The sequence below is a fragment of the Leptopilina boulardi genome, unplaced genomic scaffold, assembly GCF_019393585.1.
Source record: "Leptopilina boulardi isolate dan_hultmark-lab unplaced genomic scaffold, ZJU_Lbou_2.1 LbouV2_368, whole genome shotgun sequence".
Classification (NCBI taxonomy): Eukaryota; Metazoa; Arthropoda; class Insecta; order Hymenoptera; family Figitidae; genus Leptopilina; species Leptopilina boulardi.
The window spans coordinates 222,788-241,392 of record NW_026137938.1 but is presented as its reverse complement, the minus strand read 5'-3'; the positions used below and the strand labels follow the sequence as shown (position 1 = coordinate 241,392).

Sequence of the window (18,605 nt, the reverse complement as noted above, 5' to 3'; positions counted from 1 at the left end):
TTTTATGTCGTTTAGGCGCCATATTTAAGTCGCCATTTTGAATTTTAAAAAGCGCCCAACGGGATTAAAAAGTAGACATTCCCAGCTAATTTTTCGAATATGATAAAAATTTTTTAAATTAAACCAATTATGGAGAGATGGGGTGGTACGGTTGACAAAGAACGTCCCATGTATATTCTGATAATTCAATAAAAATAAATATATATTAATAATTTATGTGTAGAGAAAGGTAGATTATGCGATTGCAATAATTGCACAATTTTTCAAAATTAGTCCAGTCAAATTAGTCGAAAAAAAGGCATATCACGTTTTCTCTCAGGACCGCAATTTTTTTGCTTAAACCTTTTATTTTGGGGTACAAATAAAGCACCTAAATTTGGTACTTCGAACTCATACGGGAACCCGAAAAGTTTTTTTTCCAAATTACTCAAAATTTTATACACTTTCTTTTTTATAATAACTACTTTTACTCTAAAATGTAATGGGAATTTTGGGAATTAAAATATTTTGTTGTTTTCTATTTCTAATTAACTCTTTGCAACCAAATCTACCTTTTCCTATTTATGTGCTTTACTTAAATATAAACCTTCAAATATATATAACTAACCTGAAATGAAATGCTTCGAGCAAATTCGACCATTCTTCAAAATACTTTCATTAAAATCCTGTTTTAATGCCTGGATCCAAGCTCTCCGTCTATCATCAACTATCACCTGCAAGTCGTGTGTCATGCTGTCTCTGCTTCGTGGAAATTGATGAAATGATAAATAATCAGCACTACCTTTTTTACGAGATTTACGCTGACTGTCACAATTGAGCACTACACATTTATAAGGCATTTTAATTTCAAACACTCATTAAAAGTTTTTCCGGCTTCTCACGAGTTTGTCACACAAGGTAAACAAAAAACACATGGCACTCACACGTACACCAACATAACCATACTTTAATAGTAGCACTTTCTTAATTAATTTTCCCAACTTTTTAAAAACTGTTGATGAATTTAAAAATTATTATCATTTGCAGAAATTACTGCTCTATTAAAAACACATATGGTTATCATAATTTATTATTTAATTTCAGAGAATAAAAATATTTTCTGTCATCTTCTATATAAGCCAATGTTAAATTGGGGCCACGGTGGTAATCGCTCTACTTTCTGTGACTTTACCGACGGGGGTGAAGTCACGTTAGATATCTCTGTTGAGTACAATGCACTGAACCTGGCACTTATCGTACATGTTTTTCTGATATTTTCAAGCGCAGAGATCGGTCTCCTTATTATTCCTCCGTGGTTTAATGCAATAAAATTTAAGTCAAAGGAAGAGTTTTTTAATAGACGTGAAGAAAACACACAATATTATTTAAATTAGAAATAGAATAATATCGTTTATTAAAAAGACATCAGATGTACATGTATTGTTTCGACAATTCAATTCGTGATGAGTTGGAGGGTTAGACAGTAACTAACAACAAAAAATTATGAAGTACCTAAAGAAGTTCTGCTACATTTTCTTGTAGATTTAGTGGGGGAAGATTGACAATTGCGAAGGCGGAGATACATTTAAAGGTTGTGAAAGGGGAAAATTACAAATTGACAAATTTTGAAGATGCCGAGTAGAGGATCCTTATTATGAAACGAGTAGATATGCAAATTAGGTAGAAGAAGACATTCTTATGTTAACTTGTTTTGGAATGAAGAAGAAAATGCATGGTTTGAATTTGAAGAGAGATAATGCTATGTAAGTTTTATGGGAAGACAAAGTAAGGAACAGTAAGATTTTTAGACGAAGATATTCTTATGGCAGTTGTAATTGTGTAGGAAAAGATAGACAATTTTAAAGGAAGAAGTTCTTATGTTATTCTTCCTTGATAGAGGGAGAAAAGGCTAGCGTTAAATCGGTTGTTTATATGCCAAAAACCAAAGAGAGTAAGATTTTCAGAAAAAGACATTCTTATATCACTTTGGGCTAGAAGGAGAAAGAAATCATTACCTGAGTCCTCAAAGTTTATTGCCATTAACAAAGGCCCTATTGTACAAAGGGTTCATATTATCTGTATTGTATACTTTGAATATTATACGCGTGTATATATATATATATATATATATATATATATATATATCTGCTATCATTGGTAAGTGCGAGTGAGAGGTAATAGTATTTAGTAGTATTTGATTCTATAATAAAGAAGGTGGTATGCTCAAGTTAGCCATGTTGTAGTCTGCTTCCTTGAGGCACGAAATTCAATTTAAGTGCGGAAAAAAATTACATATACGGTAATAATTATCAAGCAAACGCGATTTAATAAAATTTGTGACTATTACAATAAATATTCAGTTTTGTTAAGTGAGTTTTTTTTTTTTTTTTTTTTTTTTTATTATTATTATTTATTACAATAAATATTAAGTTTTGTGAAGTGAGTTGTGTTTTTTGAAATGTACTAATTTTGTGATATTATTTATTAATTTTGTTTAATAAGTGAAAAGTATTGACATTCAAAAGTGAATTAATTAAATTTTTGACTATAATAGTAAGTATACAGTATTGTTAAGTGAGTTGTATTTTTAAATTATTGTTTTTTGTGACTATAACAGTGAATACAATATTTTGTGAAGTAAGCTGTGTTTTTTGAAAATTTGTGAATTAATTATATTGTAAATAAAAAATGTAAATAGGATTAAGGAAAAGTGAAGCTTGTTCATAATATTTTTTCTTTACACAGTGAATATTATAATAATTTTCTATATACATATTTATAAAAATTGTGTGATTGTGGTGATACATTTTTTATGGTGGTTTTGGAAATTAAAATTTTTGGTCAAAAAAATGAAGTAAGAGATAATGGGATTAAATATATGAAAATGGGAAATATATAATAAAAAAATGGGATATATATGGCAATGGGAAATATAAAATGGAAAAATGGGATACATGTATAGAAATGGAAAAAGAGAGTTAGCTTTATAAATGGAAATTGCAAATTTTGTTTATGGAAAATATAAAAAATTGTTAAAATTTTCGTATTAAGTATTTAATATTTTTGTAATTATAAACCGATGTAGGATCCAGAATGTAATATTTTTGTAATTATAATCTGATATAGGAATGTTTTCATGAATTGAAAGCAATATGTTTTTACAAATTCATGAAATTATTGAGTAGATAACAATTTTCCAAATTTGTAAACATTAAAGAAACCATGGCAAACATAGAATTATCTGTTAATTTAAGTGAGGTAGATTTTAGGATCATAGTTGATCAAAAGGAAATGTTGAATGATAATCATATGCATGAATTTCAAAAATTGTTGAAAAGAGAATCAAATAATGTATTTAATATGCAAAGCACGTTATTAGTGCAAATGTTTGATTTTATTATTCCTATTAGTAGAGATAAAAAGCATATTCAAATACTTTTTAGTGGTTCTTTGAATTATGGGCACTGGATATGCACATATTACGATGGAGCAAGACTTAATATTTATGACAGTCTTAATCGAGGACGTTTAAATCAAGATGAGAGAGAGTATTTGCTTAGATTATATCCTTTCAAACCAGTTGTAGTTTTTTGGGCAGTTCATCCACAAGCGGTCGGTAGTGTTGATTGTGGTATATTTGCAATAGCGTTTGCAACAACAGTTTTTTTCAATGAGATGCCGAACACCCTCGATTATGTTTATGAAAAAATGAGAGATCATTTAAATTTTATGTTTAGGAATAATAGTTTAATTCCTTTTCCTGCTAAAAAAACTTCCCAGAATAGACGTTTTTTTATAGAAGGAGATTGGGATTGCCTTGTTATCGATAGAAAGGAAGAATTAATTCAGAAAAAATTAAATACTTATATCATTTCAAATGAAAAAAATAACTACGAACAAATAGGAAATATTGAAAATAAAAATAATATTTCAGCTGAAGTATTTAAAAAGAATCAAGTAGAGCTTGAATTTAATTACAGAAAAAAAATAACATCAAATATTAAATTATGTTCTTTGTCTGAAAAAAGTAATAAAAAAATTGATTTTACTAAAAAGAAAGATATTATTTTAAATAACGTAATTCCATCAACTATAATGGTTAATGGAGATTCAATTGAAATAAAAAATAAGATCTATGTAGGTTTAGAAAACCATCGTAAATTGTTATTAGATAGAACAGTAAGTATTGAAGAAGAAGAAAATTCTTCAATGGTTGTAGTTGAAAATAGTTCTTTAGATATTATAAAAAATGATAGTAGGAAATTAAATTTGAAGACTGAAACTGATATGTTAAATAATTTTGATAAATTAAATCATTCTTCTGAAAATCATAAAAAAAGTAAAGCCGAATATCAGAAAGCTTATCGTGAAAGAATAAAAATGAAAAAAATGAATGAAATAAAACTTTCTAAAGAAAACAATGCTAAATATCAGAAAGCATTTCGTAACAGATTTTTAAAAAATAATGTTATTGAATCAAGTTCTTTGTCTCCTTCTTCAAGTGGTGTAAACTTTTTGGAAAAAAATATTGAAAGTAACAAAAGAAATGATAATAATTTCTTAAGTAGTGACCTTTCATTAATTTCAAATATAAATGTTAATTTGAAAACAAAAAATAATAATTTCTTAAGTTTGCACAATTCAGATCCATTATTGTTAGATAATATAGAAAATGTGGAAAATGAATTGAATTCCTTGGTAAATATGGCGAAAAAAAAAGAAGATGATAAAAAATGTTATCACAAGCTAAAGTGTAAACGTAAAATAAATATGTCAATAAATGAAATAAATAAAAATTATAAAAAAGTAAAAAAATGTGATCCAGAAAATGAATTTTATATTGAAAATTATTTGGGTTCGATGAATTATTGTTGCACTCATTGTCAGGCTAAGCATTTTAAAGATGAATTAGTTAATGCAAAAAAGTACTCATGTAATGATTGTTGTGGCCATGGTGGTGTTTTTCTGCCTACAGTTGAATATCCAAATGAATTAAGAATATTGTTAGAAGGACATCATGAAAAATCTGCTCATTTCAGAAGAAATATAAGAGCATATAATAATTCCTTTTCTTTTGCTTCTTTAAATGCTAATGTAGTTAAATTTAATGGTAGAAGACAAGGACCATTTTGTTATAAAATACAAGGTCAAATTTATTATCAAATAAATAGTGCATTATTTCCAGAAAAAGATGAAGATCCATGTTTTGGACAATTATTTATATATGATCCAGAAGACTCTATTCGTTATAGATTGAAACATAATGAAATATTAGATGAACAAATTTTACAAATTATAGAAAGACTAATGAGAGATGATAATGTATATACGAAATCTTTGTTGATGATGTCTGAAGTTATTAAAATAGAAACTGAATTAGCAAGAAAAAATAAAGGTGAAATTCCTGATTTGCAATTACTATTTACATTGAAAAAAGGTGTAGATAAAAAAAGGTACAATTTTCAAAGATGCAATGAAGTAGCTGCAATTTTTAATACGAATTCAGAGGGTGAAATTCCGGAATCTTATATTACGGTTTATAATAAATCCAACAAACAATTACAAGTCGTAAGTAATTTAGATCCTAATGTTGAACCTTGGATATATCCAATATTTTATCCACTAGGGAATAAAGGTTATTCTATAGATATGATTCGTAGAGACAGCGATAAAAGAAACAGAAATCATACAATTTCAAGATCTGCTTACATAAAATATAAAATAGCTATAAGAGATAATGAATTTAATCAATTTTTATTAGGAGGTAGATTATTTCAACAGTGGGTGGTTGATAATTATGTCAAAATTGAAAAAGATAGATTGAAGTTTTGTGCAAATAATCAAGGTCAATTGAGAAGTGAAACATATAAAGGATTAATTGATTATTTATATAATGAAGAGTCGAAAAGTGACGTACATGTTGGAAAAATGTTAATACTCCCCTCCACATTCATAGGGTCACCTCGCAATATGATGCAACAATATCAGGATTCTATGGCTATTGTAGGGCATCATGGTAGGCCAGATTTATTCATTACAATGACCTGTAATCCACATTGGAAAGAAATTCAAGAAAATCTAATGCCTTTTCAATCTGCTTCCGATAGACCTGATATTGTGGCAAGAGTTTTTTCTTTAAAAGTAAAACATTTAATTAAAACTATTGTCGATGATAAGTTATTTGGAGAGGTAAAATCTTTTGTTTATGTTATTGAGTTTCAAAAACGGGGGTTACCGCATATTCATTTGTTGGTTATATTGACCGAAAATTGTAAAATATTATCACCAGAAAGTGTTGATCAGTATATTTCAGCAGAAATTCCTGACGAAAACGTTAATCCAAAATTGCACAAAATTATAATGCAAAATAATATTCATGGTCCTTGTGGAGATTGGTGTATAGTTGATGGAAAGTGTTCTAAAAATTTTCCAAAAAATTTTGAAGAAAATACAACATTTGAAACGAACAATTATGTTCTTTATCGTAGAAGAAATACAGGTAAAACTTATAATAGACCAAATGGGTATAATGTTGATAATAGGTTTGTTGTACCTTTTTGTCCTAAACTTTCAGAAATATTTAATTGTCATATTAATGTGGAAGTTGTGTCAAGTATTAAGTCGGTAAAATATTTATATAAGTACATTTATAAAGGGCATGACGCTGCTTCTATTATTATTACGAATAGTAATGGTGAATCTGTTATCAATCATGATGAAATTAATCATTATGAAGAAAATAGATATGTTGGTCCTGTTGAAGCTGTTTGGAGAATTTTGAGCAAACCTTTAGGAAAAAAGAGTCATAGTATTAATCGTTTACCTGTTCATTTACCAAATGAACAAAATGTTCTTATACATACAGATGAAGGTAACAGTAAAATTTCTTTTGATTTAAAAAAGACATCAAAACTATTAGAATTTTTTGAATTAAATAAACGCGATAAAAATGCTAATCAGTATTATTATTCGGAAATTCCAGAACATTATACATGGATACAAAAAAGTTTGCAATGGAAAAGAAGATTACGCAAGGAAAAGGTATTAGGAAGAATGTATTCTGTTAGTCCATCGCAAGTAGAATTATTTCATTTGAGATTACTATTGCTAACATGTAAAGGGGCTACTTCATTTGAAAATTTGAGAACAGTAAATGGAGTTATTCATGAAACATTTACTTCTACGTGTCTAGCACTGGGACTCATAGAAGATGATTATGAGTGGACTAGAACAATAGAAGAAGCTGCAATTTGGATGATGCCTCATGCACTTCGCAAGTTATTCGTAAGAATTTTGATTCATTGTCATCCAGTACATCCTTATGAATTGTGGGAACGATTTAAAAGTGAAATGTCTGAAGATTTAAAAAAAAATAATATTTCTGCAGCAGAAGATGAAGCTTATAGAAATATAAAGACATTGTTGTCTAATGAAGGATACAGTTTAAATCATTTTGAAGGCATGCTTGAGATTGAAGAGGAAGAAGTACTTTTAGAGAGAAATAATGATATTGACATCATAGATCATAATGCTTTGGGTCTAGAAAAATATAATAATTTAAACTTTAAACAAAAATGTATTGTTGATCATATTATGAAAGCAGTTGATGATTCATCAAAGAACATTTGTAGATATATATACGTTGACGGTGCTGGAGGTTCTGGAAAAACTTTTTTGTATAAAACATTATGGCATTTATTGCTAAGTAGAGGAAGAAAAGTATGTAATATGGCATTTACTGGAATAGCTGCCACTTTACTTCCGTGCGGGAAAACTGTTCATAAAATACTGGGTTTACCTGTTCCTCTATTTAGCGATTCACATTCAAATATTAAAGTGCAATCAAAGGAAGGAAATTATCTTAAAGAAATTGACGTTTTCATTTGGGATGAAGCACCAATGGCTCCAAAGTATGCCTTGGAAATAATGGACAGACTATTAATGGATTTAATGAAATCATCTGAACCTTTTGGGGGTAAAGTTTTAATTTTGGGAGGAGATTTCAGACAAATTTTACCTATTAAAGATCGAGGTACAAAATCTGAAATTTTAAATTTATCAATTAAGTATAGTAAACTTTGGAAGAAATTTACAAAATTTACATTGTCAGAAAATATGAGAGCTTTGCCAGAAGAAACAGAATTTGTAGATTTCTTACTTAGAATTGGAAACGGACAATTGAATAAAAATGGTGATAATATTTTATTACCAAAAAAAATTATTCAACCAAAAGATGCAGATATTGCCAATGATACGTATGGTCACTATATAAAAAATAAACAATTTCAAGACATGGCACTCTGTGCAATATTATCATCTAGAAATGTTGATGTTGATGAAATAAACAAGAGAGTAGTAAATTTATTAAATAAGGATAAAGAAAAAATATATAAAAGTATTGATTCTACTGAAAATTGTGATAATGGTAATTATCATGAAGTTATTTTACCAGAATATTTAAATACACTTTCACCATCATGTTTACCACCACATGAACTGCATTTAAGAATCTATTCTATTGTCATGCTTATTCGAAATCTTAGTATTAATGAAGGATTATGCAATGGGACAAGATTGCTAATTTTAGATTTATTAAACAACGTTATGAAATGTCAAATTTTAACAGGAGACAAATGTGGAAATATTATATTTTTACATCGCATTACTTTATATTGTGAAAATGTGTATCCTTTTGCATTTAGAAGAAGGCAGTTCCCTGTTAAATTAGCGTTTGCTATGACTATAAATAAATCTCAAGGACAAACTTTTAAGAAAATAGCCATCGACTTAAGAAGAGATGTATTTAATCATGGTCAGTTATACGTCGCATTGTCGAGAGTATGTTCTTTCGATTCAATAAAAGTATATTTAGGATATAATAGAGTTGATAAGTATATTAAAAATATTGTTTATAAAGAAATTTTAAATGATAATGATGGATGATTATATTATGGGCTTCCAACAATAAATTAGATAACATGTCATATTATTTTATAAAATTAAAAATATCGAATCCAATATAACGAAAAGAAGGTAAAAAGTTTATAATTTTTTTTCAAAATTACCATATAGAGGTTTTTGGGGTTGCTGATTACAAAGGTGTCCGATTTTCTAAATGTAAAATAGCGAATCGAAAACAACAAACATTAAAATTAAGAAGTTATAAATCCAGATGTTCATTATATGAATATTTTGCTTTTTCTTTGCAATCAGCAAAGAAATTTGCTTCTTTGTAGCGGAAGCATTAACATTAAAAGAACTATTCATTGATTAATTTTTGACGGAAAAAAGATTTTATTATAAAGTAAATATGATTCTTAAGAAATAAATAAATTTGACTGAAAAAAGTGAATTTTACGGCTTTAATTCATAATTAATGAAACCAAAAACTGAAATTATTTTTTTTTTTTGCTTTTGACAATGAAAGAAATGTGGTAACAGTGTTTTTGTAATTTTATTCTTACTTTTTCGTCGGGAAATTAATATATTGGAAAGGGCTCTATGACATTAAAGAATGACATTTTTATTTTTCATTTAAGATATTGTAGAATATTTTTGGATTATAATATGTGAACTGGAGAGTGGGAGTGGCCTACTCAAAAAGGAATGTATTTATATTTGTATAGAGATATATTTATAAATTTTTTAAAAATGGTTTAAACAAATTTTCTTTTATATAGAAGTATATTATATTATATGATCCCGTTTGTTGAGAACACGATAACTCGAAGAGATATTAAGGAATCTGGGTAAAAATTCCTGGGTATATTTACCATATTAATATCTCAAAATTGTCGAGAAGATTTTTGAAAGTCTTAAAAAAAAAAATTTTTTACTTTTATCCAAAAATTCATTTTTTTCAAAAAAAAATTGTTTTGTTGGATAATAAAGTTAATATATGATAAAATTTTACTCTTTGCATCAAGACAAATCGATTAGTCAATATAAAGTATAAATTATATTATAATTTAGAGAATGAATAACAATTAATGTCGAAAAATTGACATTTCTATTAAAAATTAAATTTTTTTTTTTAAATTATATTAAGTATAAATAAAGTATATATTTTATTGAAAATTAATATCAATCACAATTAAATCTGGAAAATTCACTTTTTTATTGAAATTTGTTTATTTAATCAAAATTATGTTACTATGTAATAAAATATTATTCATTATAATAAGAATTAATCAATAAATAATTCTTGCATCGTAAAGAGACAGTCAGGGTTTTGATATACCCTTAAAAAACCCAACATTTTACCCCAAAATGTCTAAATGAAACGAAAGTCTTTTTTCTCTTTGTCTCACTATGATTATTTTATGTTTATGCGGTCGCTGAATCCGAATCTGAAGCCTATTTAACCCCACCATGTCATGGTTGTGATATAACCACAAAAAAACAAAATTGACCCAAGAAATGTTGAAATGATGATAAATTCTCATCTTTAAGTCTCACTACGACTGCTTTATATTTTTTGAATGCGGATCTAAAGCCTGTTTAAGTATATCATCTCAAGGTTTTGACATAACCTCAAGAAAACCAAAATTGAACTCAAAAATTTTGAAATCAGGAAAAATTCTTATCTGTAAGTCGGACTCTATTTAACCCATTCACGTCAGAATTTTGAAAAAAATTCGAAAAACCCCAGAAATATAAAGCAGTCATAATGAGACAAAGAGATAAGAATGTTTCTTGATTTCTAAATTTTGTGGTAAAATTTTTGGTTTTTTAGGGTCATTTTAAAACCCTGACGTGATCAAGTTAAATAAACTTCAGATACGCTTTTAGCGTCCCCAAAAACATGAAGTAGTCATGGTAAGTCATAGGGATAAGAATTTTTCATGATTTAAAATTTTTTTGGTCTAATTTTGGTTTTCTTAAGGATATGTGTAAACCCTGACGTGATGGGATGAAACAGGCTTCAGATTCGGTTTCAGGGACCTCGAAAACTTAAAGTAGGCATTGTCTGGTCAAAAGATCAAAATATGAATTTTTTGTATGCCAGTGTTGTAATTGTTACATTATAACAAATGTTATTTAATATTTATAAGGATTTTATTATGAATATTTTTATTATAAAACATAAGTAACTTATTATGGAAAAAAGAAATACATAGTGTGGTAACGATTTATAAAAAAATGATTTTCTGAATTTTATGACTTTTTCTTCGAAATATTATTAATTTCTATTTCAATAAAATTTTTTTTAAGTTAACATATGACTTCCGTCCATATTAATATTTTTTAATCCAGTATGGCTAAGATTTTAAGTTATATTAATGCCTAAAAAGCTTCCAAGTTTCACTTCAATATGTCAAACTGCTTTTGCGTGAATCGCGATCGAAATTTTGTGGACAGACACACATGCATACATACATACATACATACAGACATTTTTTTCTTATTAGTGTTTCCAAATCATTAAGGATATATGAAAAATAAATATTTAAACAATTTTCAATTCTATGTAATGTGCAGACAAAAGTCTGATTTTATTTATAAGGAGGATATACATATATATATATATATATATTATAGATATTTAGAGTAGAAAACAAATTCCAAATTTATATATTAACAGTACGAAGATTTAACAATTTTTAAGTACTACGATTAAACAAAACCAAATTATCAATGTCACTAGCAAAAAATATCACAAAATCAAATGATAGTGATCATTAAAAAACATAAATTTGAGCACTTTATGGTAGTCATATTTGTGTGTAAAATTAAGTAAGTATATATACTATAGCTATTTGTGGTAGAAAATAAATTCTAAATTAATATATCGTTATTACGAAAATTTAACTAATTTTGTGAACTACGATGAAACAAAATTAAATTCTAATCATGATTAACAAAAATATGACAAAATCAAATAATACTGATCATTAAGAAACTTAAATTTGAGCACTTTATGGTAATCACATTTGTGTGTAATATTAAGTTAGTATATATACTATAGCTATTTGTGGTAGAAAACAAATTCTAAATTAATATATCGTTAGTACGTAAATTTAACCAATTTTGAGTACTACGATTAAACAAAACTAAATTCTAATCATGATTAACAAAAATATAACAAAATGAAATAATACTCTAACAACTTGAATTAATTAACTGAATTAAGAACTTAAATTTGAATAATTTATGGTAATCAATGTGTAAAATTAAGTTTCGATATCTTCTCTATGCAATTGTCCTTCGTTGACTCTCTTAAGTTCTCGATAGCCTGCAATGACTTCTTTTAGAGGAAGTTGATCCCTACCTAATGGTTGAATATCACTTTCTGAGTCCAATTGAAGATAAATTCTTCCTCCTATAGAAAGAAAAGAATTAATAAACTTCAACAGAAATGAATTAGGAATATTGAATTAATAAAATTAATAATGATGATAGTTATTGATAATTTGTAATGAATAAGTATTATTTTCTTATGGGATTTTTGAGGAAAATCAAAGCCTCGAAATACTAGAAACTATTTCTTGGAAATTTCAATTTTAATTTATTTTCAAATAATGAATCGCATGAATTTTAAAAAATTTAATTTTTTTCCAAAAATAATATTTTGAAAGTGTTCAAAAATACCTTTTTCTTAATTTTAATATTAAAAAATAAATGTCTAAACAATGCTAGAAAATCATTGTCGGAAGTTAAATATCGATGGTTGGAAATTTGTTTTTATGTGTACATTCCTTATTAGAAAACGAGTATTTATGAAAATTGAAATAATATACCTTGTGTTTGAACTTTTCCGGTTAATTGAACAGCATCACATTTTTGGCAAGTTAAAGTGTTTCGAAATGAAGCTATTCTCACTTCTAATTTAAAGTTTCCATTTGTTACTGACCCACAACCATATGTACCCAATTGGCGATTTATACCAAAAGTTTGGAATACAAATTTGCTTTTGATGTATGCACAAAGTTCTGAAAGTTAAAGAACATATTAGAAAATGCTTTAAAACAATTTCATAAGAAAATTAAAATTTGATACTTTGTTTTCATACTATGTTTATTAAAATATTCTTAGATTTTTTTATATTTAATTAAAAAATAGCCAAAATAACGCGTGTATAGTTTCTAATTATGTCATTAAATATTTAAGAATATTGTCTATAATTTTCAAATTTTTTTATAGAAAAAATATTGAACCGGTGTTAATTGAAATTTACTTTAAAGAAAACTTAGCCTCAAATAAGAATACATAGAAATTGGACACAAAATGCGTACAAAATTAATATTTTCATTTTCATATCTTGAAGCAGTTGAAAAATTAACGTTACTAACGTTAACTAATATTAATTTAATATTAGTATCAAAAAAATTTCTGCAGTATTTTGTCAAAGAAATTTTTTGGAACTAAAGTTAGAATAACGTTAGTAATATAAACTAGCGTTAACTTTTGCAGTTGGGGATTGTTAAAAATAGTTAGATCCCTTTCCTACCACCAATATTTTACGTTATTTATGAACGATCGTTTGTACATTTTTATACATAGTTAAAAAAGTATAATAAATAATATAAATTACTTATAACTTGATTTTCGAAATGGATAATATCACCCATATCCACATCAGGAATATTAGAGGTTTCTTCGTCCTCTGGCACATGATGCACTCCTAAGTCATTAATGATTGTGGTTGGAAAAATTTGTAATTCAAACGTAACGTTTCCATGATTGAATTCTGGTTTTGTTGGAACTCGCGAGCATGCACCATCAATATGTACAATCTAAAATTTTTAAAAATATTTTCTAATATTAATGGTAGTAGTTAAAACGAAATACATTTTTAATTATATGAAATTGTTAAGTGAAATAAAAATATACACAGAAATAACTTGAACTTATTTTTGTTGCAACTGAAAAATAGTCTTGTTAAATGACATAGAACGTGGCGCCATATACCTTACTAATTTTTAATGCGTTTCAAATTGAGTATGAATTTGCTACTCAATTTAAGAACAAGTTTTTTCAGTGTACGGAATATAAAATTTTTAGTGAAATAAAATATTGAAATGGTAACAATTTTTAAATGCTGAAGAATTTGAAATATAGTAAAATTTAAAAATGTGATATAATTTCAAATTGTATTAAAATTGAAATTCATTCAAAAATGCAATTTCTAAATTGTTCTTTAACATAAAAAAAAAAGATTGAAAATTTAATTTAAATTGTGAATGAAATATTATATTGTATAAAAATTTTAAAATTCCCAAAAAAATGTTTTGATTAAAAATGCGTAATTATTAGAGTGAAAAAATTAAATTACAGGAACTTCAAAATACAATTAGGATTTTGAGATAAAATTTCTCATGTGGACCAACGGAAACAGGGCGCGCAACGTCTAATTTTGAATTCAATTTCTCGCAAACACATTTTTCTCCAATTCTAAAATTTATATATTTCATTGTAAAAATATTAATTTTTATTGAAATTATTTATAAGTAAATTAAAAACACTAAAGTTTGTCAAAATTCAATAATAAAAATGAATTTTGAAAAAAGTGATTGAAAATTTTTTTTTGAAAAATTTTTTGTAAGCAGAAAAAATTACGTCAAAAATTCTTTAAAAACCAATTCAAACTATACTCTGAAATTCACATATTTTATTGAAAGAAATTTTACATTCTCAAAAAAATTATTTTAAAAAATAAAATACTAACATTTGTCAAAATTCCAAAAGAAAATATAATTTTAGAAAAAGGGGTTGGAAATTTTGTTTAAACATACAAAGTAGGTGGAAGATACTTTAAAATCCTGTTTTGTTTGACTTATAGAAATTTTAAAATTACAGTATTTTTGAAAATAAAAATTTTCACAACCTCTACTTCTGAAATTGTTTTTCAAAACAAATAATATTTTAGTGCATTACGATATAAAAACTTAGGTAAGTTACTTTAATGATTAGGCTTAATTTAGCCAAACATGCTATGCGAAAAGAAACCTAAGCAGCAAAGTGACTTACTAAAATTTTTATATCGTATGCAGTTTAAACATTTGTTGTTCTCCTATAGAACAACAATTTGTGAAAATATTAAAGAAACATTCCTTTTATATACTCTAATAATTGTTTCGTAAATTTTAATTTTTATCAACTACGTTAAATAAGTCCATGTCTACTTTATTAAAAAAGTTTTATTATTTACCAAAATGTAGTTTTGAAAACTAATAATGTAGTTGGAACTATAAAATATAGAAATTATTTTGAAATTCTTGAAATCAATAAAACAAATAGAAATAAATTAAGTAAAGAAATGATTAATTCAACCAATATTTATTTGACTACATAATGATATTTTTATTTTTTGAATAATTTTTTTTTTTAACTTTATTAAATGTTAAAAAATAAAATTAACAGAGTCAAAGAATAATAAAAAATGTTTTTGCTTGCCTTATGTAGAGAAATATGTCTCTCTACTTCATTTATGTGGTCAGTGCCCCATATTACGCATTGAATTTTCTTCCCTGCATCATTATTTAAAAAGAATTTCATTAATTCTGTTCTTCCCATGTTTTTCCGTGGAATTATGGATTCTATAAATCCAATAATTTCCCTGTAATATTTCATGAAACAACGTTATGGACTGAATATAAATATATATTATTTTGAAAATATTATTTTTATTTATAAATTCATTTATAAATTCATTCATTCATTATTACTATATATAATATATGGTATTATATGTTATATATATTATTATATTTATTATTATTATATTATTATTATACCTTGTATAAAGTTTTTCCATGAATTTATGAATAAAAAAAATGTATATATATGTAATATATAATTTATTTATTTAAACATATAATATATTTATATTACTATTATTATTATGAAAATTTATAAATATATAATTTATAAAACTTACACCGTCCTATCCCAAAACTGTATGGCCTCTATTGCTTCGTTAGAAGTAAAATCCATTTTTTTTTATTTTGCTGAAAGATAATAATATTTTTATAATATTAAATTAATAAATAATATAAATAATTGTGCAAATGAACACTTATTATTATAACGTTATTCACATTTAAATTTCTCCAGAAATTTATGTAAGAAGAAATTTTTTTTAGTACAATTTGAAAATGATAGTCCCAAATGTATACAAAGGGAAGATAATACTGATGGAATCTAAATTACATTCTGAGAAATTATGTTTTTCTTTGGCGTACTTTATTTCAATATTAGTGACCTATTCTCCGCAGTTATTTTTCTTTCTATAGTTACATTTTAAAATCTTAAAGTTTCTAAATGTCTTAAAAGTGAGGAAATATTATATTTAATTGAAATAGAAAATTATTGTTAGATACATTTTCTTTATATAAATAGAATTTTATCTTTATTTCAATTAATTCAAATTTATTTTTGTAACAATTTAATGTAGTTCAAAAAATTAATCAATCAATAAATAAATTATTTATATAATTATAATATAAATCACTATTGGTAATTTTTTTACTTCCCACAAAGTAGTTGAAATATTTGTATAAAAGAACTATAATAGTAAATTATATAGAATACGTAAAATGAAATTTATATATATTTATATATAATTCTAACATATTTTATATGTACATATTTATGTATTTCTATAATTTACAAATAAATTATATAAATACATAAATATGTACATATAAAATACGTTTGAATTATATATATATATATCTACATATATATATATATATATATATATATATATGTATTTTTTATTTTACGTATTCTATATAATTTATTATTATAGTTCTTTTATAAAAATATTAATATATATATATGTGTTTGTGTGTGTAAATATTAAAGAAAATTAAAAATTATGAAACACGATAGAAAATTTAATATCTTGCTTACCTCTTTCAATTGCCTGTATTAGCGCCATTTTTCCTCTTATCGTAGACAATAGCTTTACCCCCCTACCCCTGTAAGTACTGCGTGGTTTATGGACGACCCCAAAGTATACGTCACATATTTGTCGAGAAAGCAGACATGTCGCGTTTAAGATGAGCAAAAGGACACATGAAATTTTACTCTTCTTGAAAAAATTTAAGTTGGTAACACTGTCATTAAGGTTGACATTTAAAAATTCATTTATTAATCATTAAACTGAAATAAATTGTATTGTTTAGAATGGTAAAAAATTAAAGTATAATATTGAAAATTTTACATTGCAATTCCGCCTTAATTAACCCCTAAGCAGTCAAGTAGAAAAATCGTTTGTGGGCCCAAAGCGGTCGAAAAACAAATTTTCAAAAAAATGTTATATTATCGTATTTAAGGTTTTTGGGGTCACTGAACCCAAATTTAAGGTCACAGAAGGATTCAAAAAATTCAAAATGTTGGATTAAATATTGCTATCCAATATGGCGGATGTATATGTATTTTTTATTTTACGTATTCTATATAATTTATTATTATAGTTCTTTTATAAAAATATTAATATATATATATGTGTTTGTGTGTGTAAATATTAAAGAAAATTAAAAATTATGAAACACGATAGAAAATTTAATATCTTGCTTACCTCTTTCAATTGCCCTTTGTGCACTGACGGTGACAAATCACTTACTGAAACTAAATTTGGTCGATTCCAAGATGTGTAACATATACCAAATTTCAAAAAAGAAAGGTAGGGATATTATGGGATGTATAGCGCATGTCATTAAAGACTTATATTAAAAAAAAGACATATATATGTATATAGTACGAGAGATTTTGAATCACGCAGTAGAAGGAGTAAGTAATAGATACACGATAAAGACGCACTTATGTGGAACGTTTGCTTTTTCTAATGTTATTGAAGTTTACCTTATTGTATAATTACTGTTTCGCTCAATGCTACTTGGCTGGTAATAGAGCGTGCGTTCGAAAGCTCAGAGAGTTATTTTACCCGATTCTTCTTATATATGGGGTAGAATTATTTAACTGTTCAGGTGAACGGTTAAAATTTATTGAAATGACTTTATTTTTTGATAATTTGTCACTCTATGTAAAAGTAACAAATTCCTGAAAATATAAGTTGTTCATTTCGCTAGGTTAGTGGAAAAAAGGACACGTCAGATTTTTGTTGAGAAAGAGGATAGTTCGCGTTGAAATTGGAGAAAAGCAAAAGTCGAATTTTTTTTTCGAATATTAAAGTTGGTAACACTATCATTAAGGTTGACATTTAAATACTTATTTATTTGTCAGTAACTGAAATAAATTACATTGGTTAGAATGGTTAAAAATTAAATTATAATATTGAAAATTTAACGTTGTAATTTTATCTAAATCAATATTTTTATTTAATACAAATTTCAGTTTTCGATAATTTTCAAAAACTCAAATTAAAATTATAATTATTCTTATAAAAAGATGAAAAATTCACACGAAGAAAAAAAAATAACATCAAACATTTTTCCTGTCGTTAATATGTAAATTGAGAAAAAATATTTTGATTTTTAGGAAAAAAACCTTAAATATAATAAAGAAATATATACATCATAAAATTGAATAACAACTTTCATTAATATTATTTATATGTACACACTGAAAAAAAGTGAAATGCAAAACCTGCTTTTTACTTCGTCAATTTCAACCAAGTTACAAAAGCAATGCACAGAAGGCAATGTTTAATGATTAAA

The 18,605-nt window shown here is 25.7% G+C and overlaps 2 protein-coding genes across 5 annotated transcripts in view; one reads left to right on the top strand and one right to left on the bottom strand.

Annotated features, from left to right (window-relative positions):
• LOC127287280 (uncharacterized) overlaps positions 1 to 18,605 on the top strand; it is a 54,845-nt gene that overhangs the window by 22,967 nt on the left and 13,273 nt on the right. The window lies entirely within an intron of this gene.
• Positions 11,931 to 17,739, bottom strand: LOC127287283 (uncharacterized). 4 transcript variants are annotated; one of them, XM_051314124.1, is made up of 5 exons: positions 17,507 to 17,739; positions 15,860 to 15,929; positions 13,514 to 13,715; positions 12,720 to 12,911; positions 11,931 to 12,301 (listed from the first exon to the last, which is right to left on the bottom strand). In XM_051314124.1, the coding sequence occupies exons 3-5, from the start codon at positions 13,548 to 13,550 to the stop codon at positions 12,153 to 12,155; spliced, it is 378 nt and encodes a 125-aa protein (XP_051170081.1). In that variant the 5' UTR covers positions 13,551 to 13,715; positions 15,860 to 15,929; positions 17,507 to 17,739; the 3' UTR covers positions 11,931 to 12,152. The 4 variants fall into 4 exon arrangements, 1 of the variants encoding a protein (XP_051170081.1); XR_007843853.1 differs by lacking the exon at positions 12,720 to 12,911 and having other exon boundaries at positions 12,164 to 12,301; XR_007843851.1 differs by lacking the exons at positions 11,931 to 12,301; positions 12,720 to 12,911; positions 13,514 to 13,715 and adding an exon at positions 15,382 to 15,538 and having other exon boundaries at positions 17,507 to 17,737.